The sequence below is a fragment of the Pristiophorus japonicus genome, chromosome 16 (assembly GCF_044704955.1).
Source record: "Pristiophorus japonicus isolate sPriJap1 chromosome 16, sPriJap1.hap1, whole genome shotgun sequence".
In the NCBI taxonomy this organism is placed as follows: Eukaryota; Metazoa; Chordata; class Chondrichthyes; family Pristiophoridae; genus Pristiophorus; species Pristiophorus japonicus.
This window is the reverse complement of record NC_091992.1, coordinates 13,698,155-13,723,807: the sequence shown is the minus strand read 5'-3', so window position 1 is coordinate 13,723,807 and position 25,653 is coordinate 13,698,155. Positions and strand designations below refer to the sequence as shown.

Here is a 25,653-nt window from a genome sequence, read left to right as displayed (position 1 = left end):
TCTTTGTCCGAGGTGGCCATCCTGCAGGCTATTTGACCATGGGGATATCATAAACCGAATCCAATCTTTGCTCTTGCAATGTATTTGCTTCATGGGTTCTTTGCTTAATAATTCATAGGAGCACATTGCTATTAAGAACTACTCAATTTATTAACAAATGTTTAACAATCACACTACACATTACCAGTTCATCCACTAGGCTCACAACTGCATGTCGTGGATGACCTAGACCCAACTGACTGGGGTTTTATTGAGTTTTGTGAACATCATGTGATTGGCTAAGCCACTCACAATGTAACAGCTCTACAAACCTGTGAGCATGCTCACACGCGCATTCATTACAGTCCTCACACCACATACACCTCACAGCAGGGATTGGATAGTAGTCAGGAGCAGGAACCCTGACTGATTGGTCCCGGGGCACTGAGATGAACTGTAGTCAGCTCAAGACCTAGCTCTGTCAAGCACGTGTGGTGGCTGGTGTGCAACAGCCACCACAGGTTAAAAAAACCCACGCACAGGCATCTTCCACCCTTCAAGTTTTAGTTCGGGACCTGGAATTTTAGGTCCTTCATTGAAACACCTGTGAACTTTTTGACGTGGAAGCAAGTCATCCTCGATTCGAGGGACTGCCTATGATGATGATGAGCCAGCTCAGCACAGACCAGTGCTCAAGCCTGGTTTCTATGGCTCAGTTCCACACTGGATAGTGCACTTTCCAACTGTGTTGTCAGGGGAATCAAGCCCCTAATTTTAACATAAATCTGCCCCTGCTGTGGCAACTTTTTTCTCCCCATTCTATTTTGTCCTCCCACACTATCCTCCTCAACCCATCATTGGTTCAATGCTCCAGCTTGTAAACATCCTTATGGGCACCATCAATGGTGAACTGGCTCTATCAGGTCGTTTTCTTCCCTTCCTCAGACCCACATCATAGAGAAACCAATTACAACAACAGCTTGCATTTCAATAGCACTTTTAACATAGTGAAACATCCCAAGGTCCTTCACAGAAGTGTAAGCAGCCAAAAATTGACACCAAGTCACATAAGGAGATATCAGGACAAATGAACAAAAGCTTGGTCAAAGAGATAGCTTTTAAGTTTGATCAGCTGTGGCTCAGTGGGTAGCACACTCACCTTGGTGTCAAGGTTGTGGGTTCAAGTCCCCCTCCAGGGATATGAGCACAAAAATCTAGGCTGACACTCCAGTGCAATGCTGAGGGAGCCCTGCACTGTCAGAGGTGCTGTCTTTTGGATGAGAAGTTAAACCGAGGCCATCTGCTCTCTCAGGTGGATGTAAAAGATCCCACGGCACTATTTTGAAGATAAACATGGGAAATACCCATGGTGTCCTGGCCAATATTTATCCCTCAATCAAACATCACTAAAACAGATTATCTGGTCATTATCACATTACTGTCTGTGGGAGCTTGCTGTATGCAAAAATCTGCCGCATTTCCCACATTACAACAGTGACTACACTTCAAAAATGTGCTTCATTTGCTGTATATCCAGTCGTCGTGAAAGGTTCTATATAAATATAAGTCTTTCTTTTTTTTAAAGGAGGAGAGAGAGGTGTAAGCAAAAAGGCTTTGAGAGGGCTCTAGAGCTTGGGCCCCAGACGGCTGAAGGCACGGCCACCAATGGTGGGGCGAAGGAAGTGAGGGACCCACAAGGCCAGAATTCGAGGAAAGCAAAGTTCTTGGAGGGTTGTAGGGCTGGAGGAGGTTCTAGAGATAGGGAGGGATGAGGCCAGGGAGGGAGTTGAACACAACGTTGATCACTGACAGTCGCGATTCATTGGCATTCTTAGGGGGAGAAATTTGGCTGCTGAGCGCCTCCCGGTAGCACCGGGGGGTGGGGGGGGTGTGTGTGCCACTAACGGGGTGCTAAGATTAGCGACCGCGAATGCGGCGACGCCTGCGAACTTCAGTGCCGGCTTAGCGCTGGCGCTAACACTTGCTGCCTGGGTCTCTAGTGCCTCACTGATCGTGACGTCATACAGTGCGCAGCGCCCCGTTACCGCCCCGGGATGTGAAATTACCCCCCCGCCCCCTGCTGTTATCACCGGGCGTGAACAACGGCAGCAAGAGGAGGCGTGGTCAACTCAGCGGGCCGCTTGGGGAGCGCTGAACAAAGGGAATGGTTTTCAGGAGGGCCAGCCTTTATTATTTGCACCAGTCTGGTGCCTACTCAAAGTCTTTGCTGTTTCATTGCTGCAAGATGTCCAAGCCCTCCCCTTTGTGAGAGCGTTTGGGGCAGTAATGGCAGTTGCGCAGGTCGCCTGGCAACGCAGAGCTGCCGACAGGTTAGGCCGTGCACCATCACAGGCCCTTCCCTTTAAGCGAGGGAATCAGCCTCTGATGTCGGCAGCAATGCGCTCTGCCATTAGCGTCCCGCTCTCGGACTTTAGCGCCCTATGAGAAGTGCTTAGCACTTGATTTAATGCTCCACTTCTCTCTTGGAGCGCTAAAACTGAATTCCCCGGCAGGAGAGAATCATTCGCGCCTGGCGTTTCTTTTTCTATTTTCCAAAAGTTAGCCAGGGCGCAATGGAATTTCCAGCCCTTCGTCTTTCATTGAAGTGTCCCATGCTACACAACCTCCCTGAAAGACTGTTACAATCAGCATAAATGAATATTATGAGATTGTGTTGAAGAGCCTGTTACTAAAGGAAACTCGACCCCTTCCAAGTCTACCAGGGAACATCTTGTCATAAGACATTCTTAGAGAGAACTGTAGCAACCTCTGTTAATATAGTGCATTTCATGTAATGAAAGATCCTGCGATGCTTCACAGGAGCAATGGTGAACTGAAGGCGGGCAAAGGGGTGAACACTGAGGAGGCTTTTGGTAAATGTGAAAATCTACTTTCTGCAACCTCTTGCACCTTTAAAACAACGCAATTCATTTCAAAATGCTACTTCCCCTGCAGTGAAAGGATTTCAAAATGATTGGTAGGCAGAGTAAAACAGGAGCAGTAGATGTGATGCAGGCTACACAGATGGAGAGAGCAGATTCAGGACTTTCAAATGACGGTGTAATTTATAGGGGCTTTGGTTAGTTTTAATCCAGCCGCCGGGAAGCACACAGCAGCAGGCGATAAATCGCTGCTTATAGCTGCCAAACTCAGCACATTACAGAGAACGTGTGGGAGGGAGCAATAATCTAATCTTGGGGTACAGATGACTACAATAAACTGCTTGAGCATCACTGCTGCAGTTTATGATGGTGCCTGAACCCTGAGATTACATTACCTCCTTGTAACCACTCTCAGCTACCCATTGTTCCCTGTGTAATTTACTGAGAGCCAAGCCTGTCTTCCGTACTTTATATACAAGATATTTAAATCACAGTGACTGAATGTCTCCTGACTGAGTGCAGTCCTGATGGATGGATGCCCAGAATTGCCCATTGTACAGAACAATCTACATTTTTCCCTATATATTTTAGATAGATTTCTCTATCATTTTTGAGAATATTTAATGCATAAACTTAAACAGTATTGCATATTGTATGCCCCCATCGCTGCTGTGTATAATTCAAAATTATTTTTTATTTGGTGCGCTGCTAACATTGTCCAATCCAGTCTGACAGAGGCCCATTCAGTTTTAAGACCAACTACTGGGACAAGAAATACTTCGTCTGCAACACAGCTCCCGTTAAGAATATTGGACCATATTTCCCTCTGTTTTCTTAGTAACTCCGTGCTTTTGAAAGCCTCGATTTTCTGAGGGGAGTTTTTTTTAACATCGGCGGTAGCCCAGGTTACTGCAGTGTCAGGGCTGATTGGAAAATTCCAGCTGTCATTCCTGAGAATGTGATTTTCCTGGCAGGCATTACAAAATGGCAATCAATCTGCAATGGCCCTGAAATTGCAGCCTCTTCAGGTGGGCATGATGTGCGCACCTGCAGAAGAGGCCTCCCCAAGTTCTGGGTTTAGACCCGCAAAGCAAAGGCGCCAAAATCCGGCACTTGCGAACTGCCAATGTCTTTTGACAGTTCCAACGTATCGGAGAAGGGCCTTTGCGGATGGAGATGTGGGTTATTTGCCCAACTCCTGCCCAGCAAATGTCCTTAAAACTCTTACCAGTGTAAGAGTTTTAAAAGATAGAAAATAACATTTTATCAATCATTTTTATATTGAAAACACTGTCCATTAAGGTAAGTTTATTTTTACCCCTATTAAAACACATTTAAAAAAAAAATCAAAACTTTTTTTTGGTCTAAAACAATTAATTAAATTAAATTTCAATTAATTTTAAATATGTGAAGTGTATTTCGTATTTATTTAAAATGTTTGTGTTTTTGGGGGTATCCCCATTCATAGAAACGGTGATCTCTGTACAAATGGAACTCACCATTCATCATATCATAGGCAGTCCCTCGGGATCGAGGAAGACTTGCTTCCACTCTTAACATGAGTTCTTAGGTGGCTGAACAGTCTAATACGAGAACCACAGTCCCTGTCACAGGTGGGACAGATAGTCATTGAGGGAAAGGGTGGGCAGGGAGCCTGATTTGCCACACGCTCCTTCCGCTGCCTGCGCTTGATTTCTGCATGCTCTCGGCGACGATACTCGAGGTGCTCAGCGCCCTCCCGAATGTACTTCCTCCACTTAGGGCGGTCTATGGCCAAGGACTCCCAGGTGTCAGTGGGGACGTCGCACTTTATCAGGGAGGCTTTGAGAGTGTCCTTCTAATGTTTCCTCTGCCCGCCTTTGGCTCGTTTGCCGTGGACGAGTTCCGAGTAGAGCACTTACTTTGGGAGTCTCGTGTCTGGCATGCGAACTATGTGGCCTGCCCAGCGGAGCTGATCAAGTGTGGTCAGTGCTTCAATGCTGGGGATGTTGGCCTGGACGAGAACGCTAATGTTTGTGCGTCTGTCCTCCCAGGGGATTTGTAGGATCTTGCGGAGACATCGCTGGTGATATTTCTCCAGCGACTTGAGGTGTCTATTGTACATGGTCCAAGCCTCTGAGCCATACAGGAGGGCGGGTATTACTACGGCCCTGTAGACCATGAGCTACTCTGCATGGGGATACGCTATTTTCTTTGGTTGGTCCAGCCCACGTGATCCCAGGCTGCTCATATGCTCCTGGAATACGTGGGCCCCCAAACTGGGCTGCGCATGAAGGCCTCGTAGCGCAAGTGTTCAGGGCCTTGGTGAGGCCTCACCTGGAATATTGTGTACAATTTTTGTCTCCTAATCTGAGGAAGGATGTTCTTGCTATTGAGGGAGTGCAGGACTGACATATGAGGAGAGACTGGATCGACTGAGCCTGTATTCACTGGAATTTAGAAGAATGAGAGGGGATCTCATAGAAACATATAAAATTCTGACAGGGCTGGACAGGTTAGATGCAGGAAAAATGTTCCCGATGTTGGAGGAGTCCAGAACCAGGGAACACAGTCAAAGGATAAGGGGTAAGCCATTTAGGACTGAGATGATGAGAAACTTCTTCACTCAGAGAGTTGTTAACCTGTGGAATTCTCTACCGCAGAGAGTTGTTGATGCCAGTTCATTGGATATATTCAAGAGGGAGTTAGATATGGCCCTTACGGCTAAAGGGATCAAGGGGTATGGAGAGAAAGCAGGAAAGGGGTACTGAGGTGAATGATCAGCCATGATCTTATTGAACGGTGGTGCAGGATCGAAGGGTCGAATGGCCTACTCCTGCATCTATTTTCTATGTTTCTATGTTTCTATGTTCGTTCCTCCGGGATCATCAGGTACATTCGTAAATATTTTTGTGGTCGACCGCAATTTCAGGGCCAGTATTGTTCCTTTAACCCTGCCCAAGCAGCTAAAGTGCCTCTTAACCCAGTGTAAATGTAAAGTTCAATAATCCACCGGCAGAGGGCTGCGCCTATTTGCACCACGTGCTGCAGGTTTTGAGAGGACAATGCACATCCAACACTTTTGCCTGGAATGTATAATTTAATCCCGTCTGCTGTAGAGTAATTCAAATTCTCTGCAATGTGTAATTTGATCCCGATATTGTCAGGCAGGCTGCAGAATTCAGAGAATGCACAACACTGACACTCCCGAGTTCAGAGAATGCACAACACTGACACTCCCGAGTTCAGAGAATGCACAACACTGACACTCCCGAGTTCAGAGAATGCACAACACTCACACTCCCGAGTTCAGAGAATGTACAGCGCTCACACTCCCGAGTTCAGAGAATGTACAGCGCTCACACTCCCGAGTTCAGAGAATGTACAGCGCTCACACTCCCGAGTTCAGAGAATGCACAACACTGACACTCCCGAGTTCAGAAAATGTACAGCACTCACACTCCCGAGTTCAGAGAATGCACAGCACTCACACTCCCGAGTTCAGAGAATGCACAGCACTCACACTCCCGAGTTCAGAGAATGCACAACACTGACACTCTCGAGTTCAGAGAATGCACAACACTGACACTCCCGAGTTCAGAAAATGTACAGCACTCACACTCCCGAGTTCAGAGAATGCACAGCACTCACACTCCCGAGTTCAGAGAATGCACAGCACTCACACTCCCGAGTTCAGAGAATGCACAACACTGACACTCCCGAGTTAAGAGAATGCACAACACTAACACTCCCGAGTTCAGAGTGTAAAGTCCTTACTCTACAGCATGAAACCACACAAGGCACATTCTGAGGACAAGGTCGCTCCGTGACCTTAACTCTTTATTTCAGGACTCCAGGAGTGATGACCCTGCGTGGGACCTCCCTTTATATACCTGAGTGATCAGGTAAGGAGTGTCTCCCACAAGTTCACCCCTTGTGATCAAGGTGTGCATCTAGATTGAGTGCATACAGTAATACAGTGGTGTTACATTGTGGTTACAAACATGACACAGAGAATGCACAGCGCTCACACTCCCGAGTTCAGATATCTAGTTCATTGACAATTTCTGAAAACCCATTGACCAGGCCGTTATCTACCGATCCCGGGACATATCTGATTTGCTCCATCCTTGTGGTTTACCAAAAAGCTCCATCTATAAGCAAAGCTCCAGAGATTCTCCAGCCATGCTAAATAATAAACAAATCCGGTACTAACCACAACTGCTTCATTTGGAATCTGCAGTCTGCGTACAAGATATTTTCTCTTCCTTTTTTATTTCCCTTTGGCTGAGCATAGGGGACCCGAGATTGCCCGATACACCAGGTCAGCTGGCAAGGCTGTCTGTCAGTAACGCACATTCAGAAAATCATCCCCTTATTCCAATGATTGAACACACGGCTAGATGAGAATTAATGGGTTCTCAACTACTGTTTTGGGGAGGGGGTTAGTTTTTGTTGGTTTCTGCTAGTTTTACGCTCAGGTCCAGTGCAATCTGGGCGGATACGGCCGAACCAGCACAAAAAATTGTGAGCAGGCAAATAGATTTTAGCAGCAACTGGAAGCGTAAGCTAACCAGTCCAATTTCAGCCGCATGATGGGCGCAATTTCCCAATTGCTCCGAAAGCAGAAACTCTACCCATTTAAGTTTAAATTCTTACATAGTGCTTTGTAAAAATGAGATATGAAAATCTTGCTTCGCATTTTTGTCTCTGATTCAATTTTCAAAATTCGTCAATAGGGGTCAAAGGTCGAGTGATGTCATCAAATGGACAACCCATCTCAGGAGCATCAGTACATGTTGCTGGTCGCACGAACCTAAAGGCCTACAACACATCCCAGGAAGGGGAGTACTTCCGACTGCTAGTTGCTGGCATCTATCAGATTGAGGTACAAGATCCATTGTGATGGGAGAGTGACTATAATGGGAAATTTTAATTTTTACATAGACTGGGAGAAGCAGACGAGCTCAAGTAGTAAAAGCAGTGAATTTCTAGAATGTATTTGGGAGAGTTTCCTGGAACAATGGGCTGGATTTTCAGCTTTGCGCATTTTGGGGCGATAATGGTGACAGGGGTGGTAAAGTTTGCGTCCGGGAATCGTTTGCGCCTCAGTCAGCAAAATTGCTGGGCCCTGAGTGTGGGGCGGAGCACTAAGGGAGGCGTTACACACCCCTCTTAGGGCACGAGGCCAGTTGAGCGTGCGAAAATCTCGAGTTAAAGAGCCGACCTGGGAGCGCTCTAAGAGAGGTCTGGGGAGGAAAGAAAACCTGGAAAAAAACTCCATTCCCAATCCATAGCCCACGCCACCACAACATAACTCGCAAAAAAAAAGAAACGAGAAAACAATCGCATTTACCAGAGGTCGACATTACTCACCTCACTGCAGCCGCTACAGCTTGCAATGCCTGCTTTCAGGCACTAGGGGTCGGGCAGGAGTCAGAAATCCAGGGGGGGTTCCACTCGCCTCTTTCCGGCAGTAATGCTTTGCGCCCCGCCGAAACCAGCCCCGAAAACCCCGGCGGGGCGCTGGAAGCTGGCCGTCTGCCCAGAAGAGCTCACCGCCGTCATCGCTGCCCTACCGGGGCGAAAACAGAGACAGACAGCAGCAGGAAATCCAATCCAATACGTTTTAGAACCAACAAGAGCATACTAGATCTAGCGATGAGTAATGAGCCAATCTGATTGTAAGGGAACATAAGAATTAGGAGCAGGAGTCGACCACACGGTCCCTCGAGCCTGTTCCGCCATTCGGTGAGATCGTGGCTGATCTTCTACCTCAACTCCACCTTCCTGCACTATCCCCATAATCCCTTGATTTCCTTAATATTCAAAAATTTATCGATCTCTGTCTTGAATGTACTCAAAGACTGAGCATTCACAGCAAATAATAAAAAAGCATCTTGCAAATCAGGACCATAATTAGATTGAACTTGATACTTGGTTTGAGAGGGAGCAGCAAGAGTCATAGACCAAGATGTGTTACATTTAATTAAGGCAAACTTCGAAGGGATGAGAAATAAATTGACCATATTAAACTGGGCTGAGCTGTTAATAGGTAAATCTACTGACAATCAATGGGAAGTGTAAAGACGTTTTTTGGTACAATACAAGATCAATTCATAGCCCGGAAAGGCAAAGCCTCCACTTGTGCAGTTAAGCAACCATGGAGCCAATGAACAAGGTAAGAGACAGTATCAAGCGAAAAGAAAGGGCTTACACAACTGGCAGGTAAAGTGAAAAATCCAGAAACAGGGAGAGCGATAACAAGCAACAAAGGGATACAATTCAAGTAATAAGAGGTGCAAAAAAGGAATATGAAAAAAACTTGCAAAAGATTTAAAGTGAACAATGTAAGTTTTAATAAATCTATGAAGAGGAAGAGAGTGTTATTTTTTATTTATTCGTTTCTGGCAAAGCCAGCATTTATTGCCCATCCCTGTTTGTCCTTGAGGAGTTGGTGGTGAGCCGCCTTCTTGAACCGCTGCAATCCGTGTGGTGAAGGACACAGTGCAGCCTTCGTTGCAGCGGTTTGGTACAACTAAGTGGCCATTACACAGCTCGGCTATTTCAGAGGGCAGTTAAGAGTCAACCACATTGCTGTGGGTCTGGAGTCACATATAGGTCAGACTGGGTAAGGCCGGCAGATTTCCTTCCCGAAAGGACATTAGTGAACCAGTTGAGTTTTTCCGACAATCCTGTAGTTTCATGATCGGCCATTACACATAGTAGCTTTTTTAATTCCAGATTTATTTAATTAACAGAATTTAAATTCTCCTGCTGCTGTGGTGGGATTTGAACTCACGTCTCCAGATTATTTGTTCAGGTCTCTGTACCCCATTCACCATGGCAGGTCTACTTTTTAAAATCCCCATTCGCCTCTCTTTCATAGAAACATAGAAAATAGGTGCAGGAGTAGGCCATTCGGCCCTTCTAGCCTGCACCGCCATTCAATGAGTTCATGGCTGAACATGCAACTTCAGTACCCCATTCCTGCTTTCTCGCCATACCCCTTGATCCCCCTAGTAGTAAGGACTTCATCTAACTTCTTTTTGAATATATTTAGTGAATTGGCCTCAACAACTTTCTGTGGTAGAGAATTCCACAGGTTCACCACTCTCTGGGTGAAGAAGTTTCTCCTCATCTCGGTCCTAAATGGCTTACCCCTTATCCTTAGACTGTGACCCCTGGTTCTGGACTTCCCCAACATTGGGAACATTCTTCCTGCATCTAACCTGTCTGAACCCATCAGAATCTTAAACGTTTCTATGAGGTCCCCTCTCATATTTTTGAACTCCAGTGAATACAAGCCCAGTTGATCCAGTCTTTCTTGATATGTCAGTCCCGCCATCCCGGGAATCAGTCTGGTGAACCTTCGCTGCACTCCCTCAATAGCAAGAATGTCCTTCCTCAGGTTAGGAGACCAAAACTGTACACAATACTCCAGGTGTGGCCTCACCAAGGCCCTGTACAACTGTAGCAACACCTCCCTGCCCCTGTACTCAAATCCCCTCGCTATGAAGGCCAACATGCCATTTGCTTTCTTAACCGCCTGCTGTACCTGCATGCCAACCTTCAATGACTGATGTACCATGACACCCAGGTCTCTTTGCACCTCCCCTTTTCCTAATCTGTCACCATTCAGATAATAGTCTGTCTCTCTGTTTTTACCACCAAAGTGGATAACCTCACATTTATCCACATTATACTTCATCTGCCATGCATTTGCCCACTCACCTAACCTAGCCAAGTCGCTCTGCAGCCTCATAGCATCCTCCTCGCAGCTGACGCTGCCACCCAACTTAGTGTCATCCGCAAATTTGGAGATACTACATTTAATCCCCTCATCTAAATCATTAATGTACAGTGTAAACAGCTGGGGCCCCAGCACAGATCCTTGCGGTACCCCACTAGTCACTGCCTGCCATTCTGAAAAGTACCCATTTACTCCTACTCTTTGCTTCCTGTCTGACAACCAGTTCTCAATCCATGTCAGCACACTACCCCCAATCCCCTGTGCTTTAACTTTGCACATTAATCTCTTGTGTGGGAGCTTGTCGAAAGCCTTCTGAAAGTCCAAATATACCACATCAACTGGTTCTCCCTTGTCCACTCTACTGGAAACATCCTCAAAAAATTCCAGAAGATTTGTCAAGCATGATTTCCCTTTCACAAATCCATGCTGACTTGGACCTATCATGTCACCTCTTTCCAAATGCGCTGCTATGACATCCTTAATAATTGATTCCATCATTTTACCCACTACCGATGTCAGGCTGACCGGTCTATAATTCCCTGTTATCTCTCTCCCTCCTTTTTTAAAAAGTGGGGTTACATTGGCTACCCTCCACTCCATAGGAACTGATCCAGAGTCAATGGAATGTTGGAAAATGACTGTCAATGCATCCACTATTTCCAAGGCCACCTCCTTAAGTACTCTGGGATGCATTCCTTAGGCCCTGGGGATTTATCGGCCTTCAATCCCATCAATTTCCCCAACACAATTTCCCGACTAATAAGGATTTCCCTCAGTTCCTCCTCCTTCCTTGACCCTCCGACCCCTTTTATATCCGGAAGGTTGTTTGTGTCCTCCTTAGTGAATACCGAACCAAAGTACTTGTTCAATTGGTCCGCCATTTCTTTGTTCCCCGTTATGACTTCCCCTGATTCTAACTGCAGGGGACCTACATTTGTCTTTACTAACCTTTTCCTCTTTACATATCTATAGAAACTTTTGCAATCCGTCTTAATGTTCCCTGCAAGCTTCTTCTCGTACTCCATTTTCCCTGCTCTAATCAAACCCTTTGTCCTTCTCTGCTGAGTTCTAAATTTCTCTCAGTCCCCGGGTTCGCTGCTATTTCTGGCCAATTTGTATGCCACTTCCTTGGCTTTAATACTATCCCTGATTTCCCTTGATAGCCACGGTTGAGCCACCTTCCCTTTTTTATTTTTACGCCAGACAGGAATGTACAATTGTTGTAGTTCATCCATGCGGTCTCTAAATGTCTGCCATTGCCCATCCACAGTCAACCCCTTAAGTATCATTCGCCAATCTATCCTAGCCAATTCACGCCTCATACCTTCAAAGTTACCCTTCTTTAAGTTCTGGACCATGGTCTCTGAATTAACTGTTTCATTCTCCATCCTAATGCAGAATTCCACCATATTATGGTCACTCTTCCCCAAGGGGCCTTGCACAATGAGATTGCTAATTAATCCTCTCTCATTACACAACACCCAGTCTAAGATGGCCTCCCCCCTAGTTGGTTCCTCGACATATTGGTCTAAAAAACCATCCCTTATGCACTCCAGGAAATCCTCCTCCACCGTATTGCTTCCAGTTTGGTTAGCCCAATCTATGTGCATATTAAAGTCACCCATTATAACTGCTGCACCCTTATTGCATGCACCCCTAATTTCCTGTTTGATGCCCTCCCCGACATCACTACTACTGTTTGGAGGTCTGTACACAACTCCCACTAACGTTTTTTGCCCTTTGGTGTTCTGCAGCTCTACCTATATAGATTCCACATCATCCAAGCTAATGTCCTTCCTAACTATTGCCTTAATCTCCTCCTTAACTAGCAATGCTACCCCACCTCCTTTTCCTTTTATTCTATCCTTCCTGAATGTTGAATATCCCTGGATGTTGAGTTCCCAGCCCTGATCATCCTGGAGCCACGTCTCCATAATCCCAATCACATCATATTTGTTAACATCTATTTGCACAGTTAATTCATCCACCTTATTGCGGATACTCCTTGCATTAAGACACAAAGCCTTCAGGCTTGTTTTTTTAACACCCTTTGTCCTTTTAGAATTTTGCTGTACAATGGCCCTTTTTGTTCTTTGCTTTGGGTTTCTCTGCCCTCCACTTTTCCTCATCTGCTTTCTGTCTTTTGCTTTTGTCTCCTTTTTGTTTCCCTCTATCTCCCTGCATTGGTTCCCATCCCCCTGCCATATTAGTTTAACTCCTCCCCAACAGCACTTGCAAACACTCCCCCTAGGACATTGGTTCCAGTCCTGCCCAGGTGCAGACCGTCCGGTTTGTATTGGTCCCACCTCCCCTAGAACCGGTTCCAATGCCCCAGGAATTTGAATCCCTCCCTGCTGCACAACTGCTCAAGCCACGTATTGATCTGCGCTATCCTGCGATTCCTACTCTGACTAGCACGTGGTACTGGTAGCAATACTGAGATTACTACTTTTGAGGTCCTACTTTTTAATTTAGCTCCTAGCTCCTTAAATTTGTTTCGTTAGACCTCATCCCTTTTTTTACCTATGTTGTTGGTACCAATGTGCACCACGACAACTGGCTGATCTCCCTACCTTTTTAGAATGTCCTGCACCCGCTCCGAGACATCCTTGACCCTTGCACCAGGGAGGCAACATACCATCCTGGAGTCTCGGTTGCGGCCGCAGAAACGCCTATCTATTCCCCTTACAATTGAATCCCCTATCACTATCGCTCTTTTTCCTGCCCTCCTGTGCAACAGAGCCAGCCACGGTGCCATGAACTTGGCTGCTGCTGCCCTCCCCTGATGAGTCATCCCCCTCAACAGTACCCAAAGCAGTGTATCTGTTTTGCAGGGGGATGACCACAGGTGACCCCTGCACTACCTTCCTTGCACTGCTCTTCCTGCTGGTCTTCCATTCCCTTTCTGGCTGTGGACCCTTTACCTGCGGTACGACCAACTCGCTACACGTGCTACTCACGTCAGTCTCAGCATCATGGATGCTCCAGAGTGAATCCACCCTCAGCTCCAACTCCGCAACGTGGTCCGTCAGGAGCTGGAGGCGGATACACTTCCCGCACACGTAGTCGTGAGGAACACTGGTGTCGTCCCTGAGTTCCCATATGGTACAGGAGGAGCATAACACGTGACCGAGCTGTCCTGCCATGACTTAACCCTTAGATAGGCAACAACAATGCTAAAGTTTACTCACTGTTATAGAAGAGAAAAAAGAAAAACTACTCACCAATCACCAGCCAATCACTTACCTCCTTGGCTGGGACATCACCTTTCTGTTTCTTTCTACTTCTTTTTAGCCTTCTCTCCCCGCTGCAGCTGCACAGGTACGCCTCTCGCTGCCGCTGAGCCTTTATAGGCCTCACCAACTCCAGGAACTCCCGCCTCTCGGACTGCTGCCGCCTCTCGCTGCCGCTGAGCCTTTATAGGCCTCACCAACGCCAGGACCTCCCGCCTCTCGGACTGCCGCTGCCTCTCGCTGCCGCTGAGCCTTTATAGGCCTCACCAACTCCAGGAACTCCCGCCTCTCGGACTGCCGCCGCCTCTCGCCGCCGCTGAGCCTTTATAGGCCTCACCAACTCCAGGAACTCCCGCCTCTCGGACTGCTGCCGCCTCTCGCTGCCGCTGAGCCTTTATAGGCCTCACCAACTCCAGGAACTCCCGCCTCTCGGACTGCTGCCGCCTCTCGCTGCCGCTGAGCCTTTATAGGCCTCACCAACGCCAGGACCTCCCGCCTCTCGGACTGCCGCTGCCTCTCGCTGCCGCTGAGCCTTTATAGGCCTCACCAACTCCAGGAACTCCCGCCTCTCGGACTGCCGCCGCCTCTCGCCGCCGCTGAGCCTTTATAGGCCTCACCAACTCCAGGACCTCCCGCCTCTCGTACTGCCGCTGCCTCTCGCTGCCGCTGAGCCTTTATAGGCCTCACCAACGCCAGGAACTCCCGCCTCTCGGACTGCCGCCACCTCGCGCTGCCGCTGAGCCTTTATAGGCCTCACCAACGCCAGGAACTCCCGCCTCTCGGACTCACCGGATCCTTTAATACCCTTCTGTAACGTGTGCACCAGTGAGCATACTCATAGGTTTTTGGAGCTGTTGCCCCTGTCTGGAATTGCGGCTGTCCTTCGGGAGCCGCTGCTCAGGAATCCATACCTTCACGAGCGTGGTTTTAGGCGGACGAGAGGGCTGTGTTTGGCAAGGTGACCAGGGTCAGAGATGTACTGGATGGCAGAGGTGCAGGCTGGATGGCACCAGAAAACTGGCACAGCGCCTATCCTGGGCCGATGTCCGGCTCGCTGCCAATACCATCGAGTCGCTAAAAATGACACTGGGCCCCTGACTCCACTAGGTGCGTTTAGGAGGCTCAAGCACGCGGAGCGATCCAATCCGAACTTGAGCCTGCTCCAGGAAATCCCCTCCGTGCCTTTCAGTTCTGCGCGGAGGCGATTCCCGTATGGGCTGCTCTTGCACACTCTCCACTTTGCCATCCTTGTCTGCCGTCTGGACATGCCATGGCACACCATCTTGCCGTCTCGAGGAGGCTGGGGTCCCCAATGGTGTGCTCTCTACGCGGGAGTCCTCCCTTTGTTCATTGGAGACTTGGCCTGGATGGTGTTGCATGGAGCAGTCCCATGCAATAGGTTTTTAAGTCGATTCACGGACTCCCAGGCTGCCTGTAATTTCTGCAGTCTGGAGGGCCTTTATAGGCCCTTCAAATAATGGAACAGGAGCTGCAACCTGACACACTCAACACAGACTCCTCCGGACCGCAGAAATTACAGGTGGCCTGGGAGTCCGTGAACCGACTTAAAAACCTAGTGCACAGGACTGCTCCGTGCAACACCCTCCAGGCCAAGTCGCCAATAAATAAAGGGTTGATTCCCGCGTAGAGAGCACTCCACTGGGGACCCCTGCTTCCTCCAGAGGGCAAGATGGTGCGCTCTGGCGTGTCCGGATGGCAGACGAGGATGGCAAAGTGGAGAGTGTGCAAGAGGAACCCATACAGGAAACCCCTCCGCACAGAACTGAAAGGCACGGAGGGAGAGGCGAGAGTCCGGGTCGGAGGCCTATAAAGGCCGCAAGAGGTAGCGGGAGTTCGTTGGAAAGGCGAGAGTCCGGGTCGGAGGCCTATAAAGGCAGCGAGAGGAAGCAGGAGTTCGTTGGAAAGGCGAGAGTCCGGGTCAGAGGCCTATAAAGGCCGCGAGAGGCAGCGGGAGTTCGTTGGAGAGGCGAGAGTCCGGGTCGGAGGCCTATAAAGGCTGCGAGAGGCAGCGGGAGTTCGTTGGAGAGGCGAGAGTCCGGGTCGGAGGCCTATAAAGGCCGTGAGAGGCGGCGGGAGTTGGTTGGAGAGGCGAGAGTCCGGGTCGGAGGCCTATAAAGGCCGCGAGAGGCGGCGGGAGTTGGTTGGAGAGGCGAGAGTCCAGGTCTGAGGCCTATAAAGGCTGTGAGAGGCAGTGGGAGTTTGTTGGAGAGCCCCAGCCGGTGCAGCTGCAGGGAGAAGGCAAAAAAAAGTAGAAAGAAACCGAAAGGTGACGTAACAGCCAAGTGGGTAAGTGATTGGCTGGTGATTGGTAAATAGTTTTTCGTTCTCTTTTCTTTATCAGTAATTAACCTTCAGCATTGTTGTTGCCAAATTAAGTTAATCCAAGGGTTAAGTCATGGCAGGACATTCGGACACGTGTTATGCTCCTCCTGTACTATGTGGGAAGTCAGCGATGCTTCCGGTGTCCATGACGACTACGTGTGCGGGAAGTGTATCCGCCGGACCACATTGCGGCACTGGAGCTGCGAGTGGATTCACTCTGGAGCATCCACGATGCTGAGAATGACGTGAATAGCACATTTAGCGAGTTGGTCACTCCGCAGGTAAAGGGTACACAGCCAGATAGGGAATGGGTGACCAACAGGAAGAGCAGTGCAAGGAAGGTAGTGCAGGGGTCCCCTGCGGTCATCCCCCTGCAAAACAGATACACCGCTTTGGGTACTGTTGAGGGGGATGACTCATCAGGGGAGGGCAGCAGCAGCCAAGTTCATGGCACCGTGGGTGTCTCTGCTGCACAGGAAGGCAGGAAAAAGAGTGGGAGAGCTATAGTGATAGGGAATTCGATTGTAAGGGGAATAGGTAGGCGTTTCTGCGGCCGCAACCGAGACTCCAGGATGGTATGTTGCCTCCCTGGTGCAAGGGTCAAGGATGTCTCGAAACGGGTGCAGGACATTTTGAAAAGGGAGGGTGAACAGCCAGTTGTCGTGGTGCACATAGGTACCAATGATATAGGTAAAAAACGGGATGAGGTCCTACGAGACGAATTTAGGGAGCGAGGAGCTAAATTAAAAAGTAGGACCTCAAAAGTAGTAATCTCAGGATTGCTACCAGTGCCACGTGCTAGTCAGAGTAGGAATCGCAGGGTAGCTCAGATGAATACGTGGCTTGAGGAGTGGTGCAGTAGGGAGGGATTCAAATTCCTGGGACATTGGAACCGGTTCTGGGGGAGCTGCGACCAGTACAAACCGGACGGTCTGCACCTGGGCAGGACCGGAACCAATGTCCTCGGGAGAGTGTTTGCAAGTGCTGTTGGGGAGGAGTTAAACTAATATGGCAGAGGGATGGGAACCTAAGCAGGGAGGCAGAGGGAAATAAAAGGGAGACAGAGGCAAAAGATAGAAAGGAGAATAATAAAAGTGGAGGGCAGGGAATCACAAGGCAAAAAAAAGGGCCACATTACAGCAAAATTCTAAAGGGGCAAGGTGTGTTAAAAAGACAAGCCTGAGGGCTGTGTGCCTCAATGTGAGGAGTATTCAGAATAAGGTGGACGAATTAACTGCGCAGATAGCAGTTAATGGATATGATGTAATTGGCATCACAGAGACATGACTCCAGGGTGACCAAGGCTGGGAACTCAACATCCAGGGGCATTCAACATTTAGGAAGGATAGACAGAGAGGAAAAGGAGGCGGGGTGGCGTTGCTGGTTAAAGAGGAAATTAATGCAATAGTAAGGAAGGACATTGGCTTGGATGATGTGGAATCGGTATGGGTGGAGCTGCGGAATACCAAAGGGCAGAAAACGCTGGTGGGAGCTGTGTACAGGCCACCAAACAGTAGTAATGAGGTTGTGGACTGCATCAAACAAGAAATAAGGGATGTGTGCAATAAAGGTACAGCAGTTATCATGGACGACTTTAATTTACATATCTATTGGGCTAACCAAACTGGTAGCAATGCGGTAGAGGAGGATTTCCTGGAGTGCATTAGGAATGGTTTTCTTGACCAATATTTCAAGGAACCAACTAGAGAGCTGGCCATCCTGGGTGATGTGTAATGAGAAGGGACTAATTAGCAATCCTGTTGTGCGAGGCCCCTTGGGGAAGAGTGACCACAATATGGTTGAATTCTTTATTAAGATGGGGAGTGACACAGTTAATTCAGAAACCAGAGTCCTGAACTTAAGGAAAGCTCACTTTGACGGCATGAGGCGTGAATTGGCTAGAAAAGACTGGCAAATTATACTTAAAGGCAAATGACGGTGGATAGGCAATGGCAAACATTTACAGTTCACATAGATGAACTTCAACAGTTGTACATCCCTGTCTGGAGTAAAAATAAAATGGGGAAGGTGACTCAACCGTGGCTAACAAGGGAAATTAAGGATAGTGTTAGATCCAAGGAAGAGGCATATAAATTGGCCAGAAAAAGCAGCAAACCTGAGGACTGGGAGAAATTTAGAATTCAGCAGAGGAGGACAAAGGGTTTAATTAGGAAGGGGGAAGTAGAGTATGAGAGGAAGCTTGCCGGGAACATAAAAACTGACTGCAAAAGCTTCTATAGATATGTGAAGAGAAAAAGATTAGTGAAGACAAATGTAAGATCCTTGCAGTCAGGTGAATTACTAATGGGGAACAAAGAATGGCAGACCAAGTGAAGAAACACTTTGGTTCTGTCTTCACGAAGGAAGACACAAATGATCTTCCGGATGTACTAGGGGACCGAAGGTCGAGTGAGAAGGAGGAACTGAAGGGTATCCTTATTAAGCTGGAAATTGTGTTGGGGAAATTGATGGGATTGAAGGCTGACAAATCCCTGGGGCCTGATTGTCTGCATCCCGGAGTACATAAGGAGGTGGCCCTAGAAATAGTGGATGCATTGGTGATCATTTTCCAATAGTCTATCGACTCTGGATCGGTTCCTCTGGACTGGAGGGTAGCTAATGTAATACCACTTTTTAAAAAAGGAGGGAAAGAGAAAACGGGAAATTATAGACCGGTTAGCCTGACATCAGTAGTGGGGAAAATGTTGGAATCAATGATTAAGGCTGAAATAGCAGTGCATTTGGAAAGCAGGGACAGGATCGGTCCAAGTCAGCATGGATTTGTGAAAGGGAAATCATAGAAACATCGAAACATAGAAAATAGGTGCAGGAGTAGGCCATTCGGCCCTCCGAGCCTGCCCCGCCATTCAATGAGTTCATGCTTGACAAGTCTTCTGGAATTTTTTGAGGATGTAACTAGTAGAGTGGACAAGGGAGAACCAGTGGATGTGGTGTATTTGGACTTTCAAGAGGCCTTTGACAAGGTCCCACATAAGAGATTGGTGTGCAAAATCAAAGCACATGGTATTGGGGGTAATGTACTGGCGTGGATAGATAATTGGTTGGCAGACAGGAAGCAGAGAGTCGGGATAAATGGGTCCTTTTCGGAATGGGAGGCAGTGACTAGTGGAGTGCCGCAGGGCTCAGTGCTGGGACCCCAGCTCTTTACAATATACATTAACGATTTGGATGAAGGAATTGAGTGTAGTATCTCCAAGTTTGCAGATGACACTAAACTGGATGGCGGTGTGAGCTGTGAAGAGGATGCTAAGAGGCTGCAGGGTGATTTGGACAGGTTAGGTGAGTGGGCAAATGCATGGCAGATGCAGTATAATGTGGATAAATGTGAGGTTATCCATTTTGGTGGCAAAAACACGACAGCAGAATATTATCTGAATGGTGATTAGGAAAAGGGGAGGTGCAACGAGACCTGGGTGTCATGGTTCATCAGTCATTGAAAGTTGGCATGCAGGTACAGCAGGCGGTGAAGAAGGCAAATGGCATGTTGGCCTTCATAGCTAGGGGATTTGAGTATAGGAGCAGGGAGGTCTTACTGCAGATGTACAGGGCCTTAGTGAGGCCTCACCTGGAATATTGTGTTCAGTTTTGGTCTCCTAATCTGAGGAAGGACGTTCTTGCTATTGAGGGAGTGCAGCAAAGGTTCACCAGACTGATTCCAGAGATGGCTGGACTGACATATGAGGAGAGACTGGATCAACTGGGCCTTTATACACTGGAGTTTAGAAGGATGAGAGGGGATCTCGTAGAAACGTATCAGATTCTGACGGGACGGGACAGGTTCGATGCGGGAAGAATGTTCCCGATGTTGGGGAAGTCCAGAACCAGGGGATACAGTCTTCGGATAAGGGGTAGGCCATTTAGGACTGAGATGAGGAGAAACTTCTTCACTCAGAGAGTTGTTAACCTGTGGAATTCCCTGCTGCAGAGAGTCGTTGATGCCAGTTCATTGGATATATTCAAGGAGGAGTTAGATATGGCCCTTACGGCTAAAGGGATCAAGGGGTATGGAGAGAAAGCAGGAAAGGGGTACTGAGGTGAATGATCAGCCATGATCATATTGAATGGTGGTGCAGGCTCGAAGGGCTGAATGGCCTACTCCTGCATCTATTTTCTATGTTTCTATGTTTCTAAGCAAAGAACCCATGAAGCGGATACACGACACCTTACTTCTGAATTAAGTATTTATCATCTTTTTGAACACCTCAGTTGTTTCTGTGCCTGTGGGCAGTGTGTTCTGCATTCACAAACCCCTGTGAGCCTTCTGTGAGTTTTGTTCTTTTCCTCCTCTCTTTTTTTCCTAAATATTTGAATATGCTTGTCTACCTTTGTTGAAGGTTCTGCCTGTCTGTTCTCTCCGCAGCCGCTGAATCACCTGCTGGGCACTTCCAGCATTTTATGTTTTCCTTTCAGCGTGCCGGCATTTGCAGTTATTTAGATCCATTGTGTCTTCTGACGGGGATTTGCTTTTAACTAGTCTGGTTTGAATTCTAAGACTGCCCATTGCTCAGGGTCCCTCTCTGAGAGAAGAATATTTCCCTATGCACTGTAACTCCCCACAAAACCCAGTCAGCTCACCCCTTAACCTCCTCATCTCGAGGGAACGCCACCCAAATCTACCCAGTGTCTCGTAGTGCAGTTCCTCTATCCCAGGAATCAACCCGATGAATTGTCACTGGGCTTTGCTAAGTTTTATTTATGGAAAGTTGGAATCGTGCTATCAATCCTATTACCATAAGGTTTTATTGTCTTAAAATGGCTCACCTTAAATTGCAATACTTGTTTCTGGACCCAGGCTTATAATTTGTCTTTGCAGGCCAGTGCCCCAGGCTACTTCCCAGTCTCAAATACAGTAACCATTGAGAATACAGCTCGTGACCCATACTCTGCCCAGACTCTGGATTTTATCTTGACCCCCAGCACCTGCTTTGATGGCTACATCTATCACAATTTCAGTGCACTCCAAAGATTCCTCGAGTGTATTCATTTGAACTACCCCGGCATCACTCACCTTTACAGCATCGGCCCTTCTGCACAAGGTAGGTTCAAGACCTGATTAATCAATGAATGGACCTCATTTCAAATGAGGAAGAATTCACTGCTGTACTCTTTTGTGAGTGTGTAATTTTTAAAAGAACTGCCTCGAAGGAACAAGATGATAAGTGTCAGGGAATTTTCAGGTTCCAAGAATAGCCAGGAACAACCTGCTGTGAAGAATCCACTGAGTGTCCCCATTTTAGCAAGTCTAGGTTGCTGTACGTTTTTTCAATTTCATTTTGCTCATTTTGTTTTGTCAGTTCTTGCTAATGATAGTGCTCCTTAAATTAACCATATGTTGGAACCGTAGGAGCTTACAGCCCACAAGGAGGCCATTCTGCCCTTCCTGACTGTCCCTGCTCTTTGCTAAAGGAATCCAAAAATAATCTCCCTACCCGTGCTCACGGCCTGTTGCATCACTGATCATTCAGCGACTCCTCCAATGAGCCTCATGTGGTAAAGTGGCTTCATAGAATTATAGAAGTTTATGGCACAGAAGGAGGCCATTGGCCTTTCAGCAGCTTTTTAGGGGCACTGATACCCTTTTGAGGAATGCCAGCACAGAGTAGATATGAGCCATACTCCCCGGCCTGGTTACATGCAACTGGAGCACGCCAATTGCAAAATTTCCCTTTATAACTTTAATATTGTTTTGTCAGCTGTGGCTCAGTGGGCAGCACCCTTGCCTCTGAGTCAGAAGGTTGTGGGTTCAAGTCCCACTCCAGGGACTTGAGCACAAAAATCTAGGCTGACACTCCCACTGCAGTGCTGAGGGAGTGCTGCACTGTTGGAGGTGCCGTCTTTCAGATGCAACGCTCGGGTGGACGTAAAAGATCCCACGGCACTATTTCGAAGCAGAGCCGGAGAGTTCTCCCCCGCTGTCCTGGCCAATATTTATCCCTCAATCAATATCACTAAAACAGATTATCTGGTCATTGTCACATTGCTGCTCGTGGGAGCTTGCTGTGCGCAAATTGGCTGTCGTGTTTCCCACATTACAACAGTGACTACACTTCAAAAAGTACTTCATTGGCTGTAAAAGCACTTTGGGTCATTTCGGTTTTTGTGAAAGGCGCTATATAAATGCAAGTTTTTCATCTTTCTTTTGTGTTTTTTTTCTGTTGTGGTTTCTTTTTTGAAGGAGTGTTGTTTGAACAGTGAGGACTAATAACTCCAGTCGGAGAATGTTTTTGGTGCAAGCCTGAGAGCTCAGGGAGCTAATTTATCAGAAGCAGCTGAAATGACAATTCCCCAAAGCTCCTTAGATTGCTGACTGTGACTTTACTGATCTTCATTCACATCCTCATCCTGTTAGGATTCAGTAAACTTGTTCCCTTGACGGCGTTTAAACTAAAACAAGCCCTATGTATATCAGTATGATGTTGAGTTTTTTCATAGTCCTATCCAATAGTTTGGTGCTTGAAAACAAGAGCAGTTAGTCAGGATCTCTCCTTAAAGCAGGAAGGACCCAGTTTGTTAAATAAGGACGTTTACATTGATAATAACTTTTAATTTATCTAGCGCCTTTAACGTAGTAAAACGTCCCAAGGTGCTTCACAGCAGTGTTACAAGACAAAACAGATAAATTTGACACCAACCCACAAAAGAAAAAATTATGGCAGATGACCAAAAGCTTGGTTAAAGAGGTAGGTTTTAAGGAGCGTCTTAAAGAAGGAAAGAGAGGTAGCGAGGCGGAGAGGTTTAGGGGAAGAGTTCCAGAGCTTCGGGCCCAAACAGTTGAAGGCCGGTCACCGATGGTTGAGCAGTTATAATCAGGGATGTTCAAGAGGGCAGAATTTGCGAAGCGCAGATATCTTGTGGGATTGTATAAAAGTAGAGACTCCCTTGCGCCAGTTACCTTTGATGTATTTTCTGCAGTTGCTTTCATATTCCCTGGGAACTTCCTGAAGGATTCTCCCGATTGGCCAGCATAGCTTCGGTGGAAAATTGGCAGAAACTCTCGATATGCAGTTTATCTGGGGTTTCCGCCGAACTTCCATCAAAGTCACAGTGGCCAAGAGGAGGGAGGGGGGGGGCGCGGTAGAGGGAGGGTGTGGAGGTGTTAGTACTGCTGACGTGCAGATCCCATGGAACCAGCCGCAATAGCCAGAGTAATCTTGCCGGACTCACTAAGACCGGCTCCCACAGAAAGACCAGGGAGGTCTTAGCAGATTCGGCACGTTTACTCTGGGGCTGCCACTGGCTGCGTGACACCCCCTCAGGAGCTGCTGGCCCTGGAACCCCACTAAATATAGTATCATAACAGATTATATGGGGTGGGGGAGCTAACTTATGGGTTTAATTCTCTGTGTGCTACCTTTAGTGCACCCGTTAATGTGTTACTTTAAACAGGTTGCCATTGGTGTTGAAATAGCACAGAGGAATTTACTCACACATTAATGGGTGTACTAAATATAGCCTGCAGACAAAATAAAAACAGAAGAGCCTTTGACTAGCTCCTCCCATTGCTCTTATCTAAGTGGTGCAATGACACATTTATCTCCATATTCTTAAAATTCTTGCATAGGGTGCACGATTCATGTACACAAAACATTATATCCTGTTGTCACAATTTTTAGTCAAGATTTTCCTCCAACATTTACCATTGCAAATATGTCAACATTTCCCAAACAGTTTTGCTATGTCAACTGTCACAATGTAGCTGCAACTCCGGCCAGTAGGTGGCACGGCGGAGCTCATTTCTGATGTCTCTCAGCTCCATTGTCATTTTTAATCTATATAAAAAGCTTATTGTCAGAAACTGACCAAAGGCCAGCACAGATTTCCTCATACATTAGAGCTTCTATCAGGATAAGGTGACAGCACAGACTGCAGGCTCTATAAAGCATGTTGGACAAATAGTGTGTGACAGAGGATGGTTTACCTGTCTTCTGCATTAGTGAAGGAGGCACAAACAACGAGCAGGATTCTCTACATTTTGTGCTGCTGCTAAGTGTTGGGTATGTTCAGAAGCACAATGCCTGCTGTTAAAAAGATTTGTGATATCACAAAAAATGCAAACTATTCCCCTTCGCCTTCCATTAATGTTGACAGAGAATACTCGCCTGTTACTGGAGTAAGACAAGGAAAGGTTAATGCAGATGTCATCATCAATTGACGTTTAAAGCATGGCACAGAGCACCAATAAGGAGGCAAAGTTGCTCTGACAGTTCTAGTTGCAGCCTGCACAATAACGAATCACAAATATTGTACAAAGCATGGCCTCTGGTGTGGCCTTTAACCTAAGTGTGCAATGGTTCCTTTAACTTTAGAGGGGTCACCATTGACCAGAAACTTAACTGCACCAGCCACATAAATACTATGGCTACAAGAGCAGATCAGAGGCTGGGTATTCTGTGGTGAGTGACTCACCTCCTAACTCCTCAAACCCTTTCCACCATCTACAAGGCACAAGTCAGGAATGTGTTGGAATACTCTCCACTTGCCTGGATGAGTGCAGCTCAAGAGACTCGACACAATCCAGGACATAGAAGTCTGTTTGATTGGCACCCCATCACCACCTTAAACATTCACTCCCTCCACCACGTGGCTGCAGTGTGTACCATCTACAGGATGCACTGCAGTAACTCGCCAAGGTTTCTTCGACAGCACCTCCCAAACCCGCGACCTCTACCACCTAGAAGGACAAGGGCAGCAGGCGCATGGGAACGCCATCATCTGCAAGTTCCCCTCCAGGTCACACACCATCCTGACTTGGAAATATATCGCCGTTCTTTCATCGTCGCTGGGTAAAAATCCTGGAACTCCCTCCCTAACAGCACTGTGGGAGCACCTTCACCACACGGACTGCAGCGGTTCAAGTAGGCGGCTCACCATCTTCTCAAGGGCAAATAGGAATGGGCAATAAATGCTGGTCCTTGCCTGCGACACCCGCATCCCATTAATGAATAATTTTTTAAACTGCCAATAGGCTATGCTGGATGTGGAAACACGAGCTGTGAGTTGTATAGAGTACTGGTAGAACTTGAGCTAATGGTTTATATAGTCACCCCATGCATCATAGAAATAAAGAACATGCTTGCATAACCTCAGGATATCCCAAAGGCTTCACAGCCAATTAATTACTTTTGAAGTGTTGTCACTGTTGTAATGTAATGAAATATGGCAGCCAGTTTGCTCATAGTAAGGTCCCACAAACAGCAATGCGATAAATGACCAGATAATCTGTTGGTTGAGGGATAGACATTGACTCACCTGCTGTTCTTCAAATAGTGCCACGGGATCTTTTACATCCACCTGATAGGGCAGAAGGGGCCTTGGTTTAATGTCTCATTCAACAGGCAGCACCTCTGATAATTCAACACTCACTGAGTGCTACACTGAAGTGTCAGCATAGATTATGTGCTCATATGCTGGAGGGGGACTTGAACCCACAACCTTCTGAATTGGAGAACATAGAAACATAGAA

The 25,653-nt window shown here is 47.3% G+C and overlaps 1 protein-coding gene across 1 annotated transcript in view; it reads left to right on the top strand.

The window, feature by feature from the left end:
• Positions 1-25,653, top strand: part of LOC139226917 (carboxypeptidase D-like) — a 216,772-nt gene that overhangs the window by 77,461 nt on the left and 113,658 nt on the right. Inside the window, exons 13-14 of the mRNA XM_070858009.1 lie at positions 7,580-7,728; positions 21,004-21,226. Of these exons, the coding sequence (XP_070714110.1) occupies positions 7,580-7,728; positions 21,004-21,226 (372 nt within the window). The remainder of the gene's footprint in view (positions 1-7,579; positions 7,729-21,003; positions 21,227-25,653) is intronic.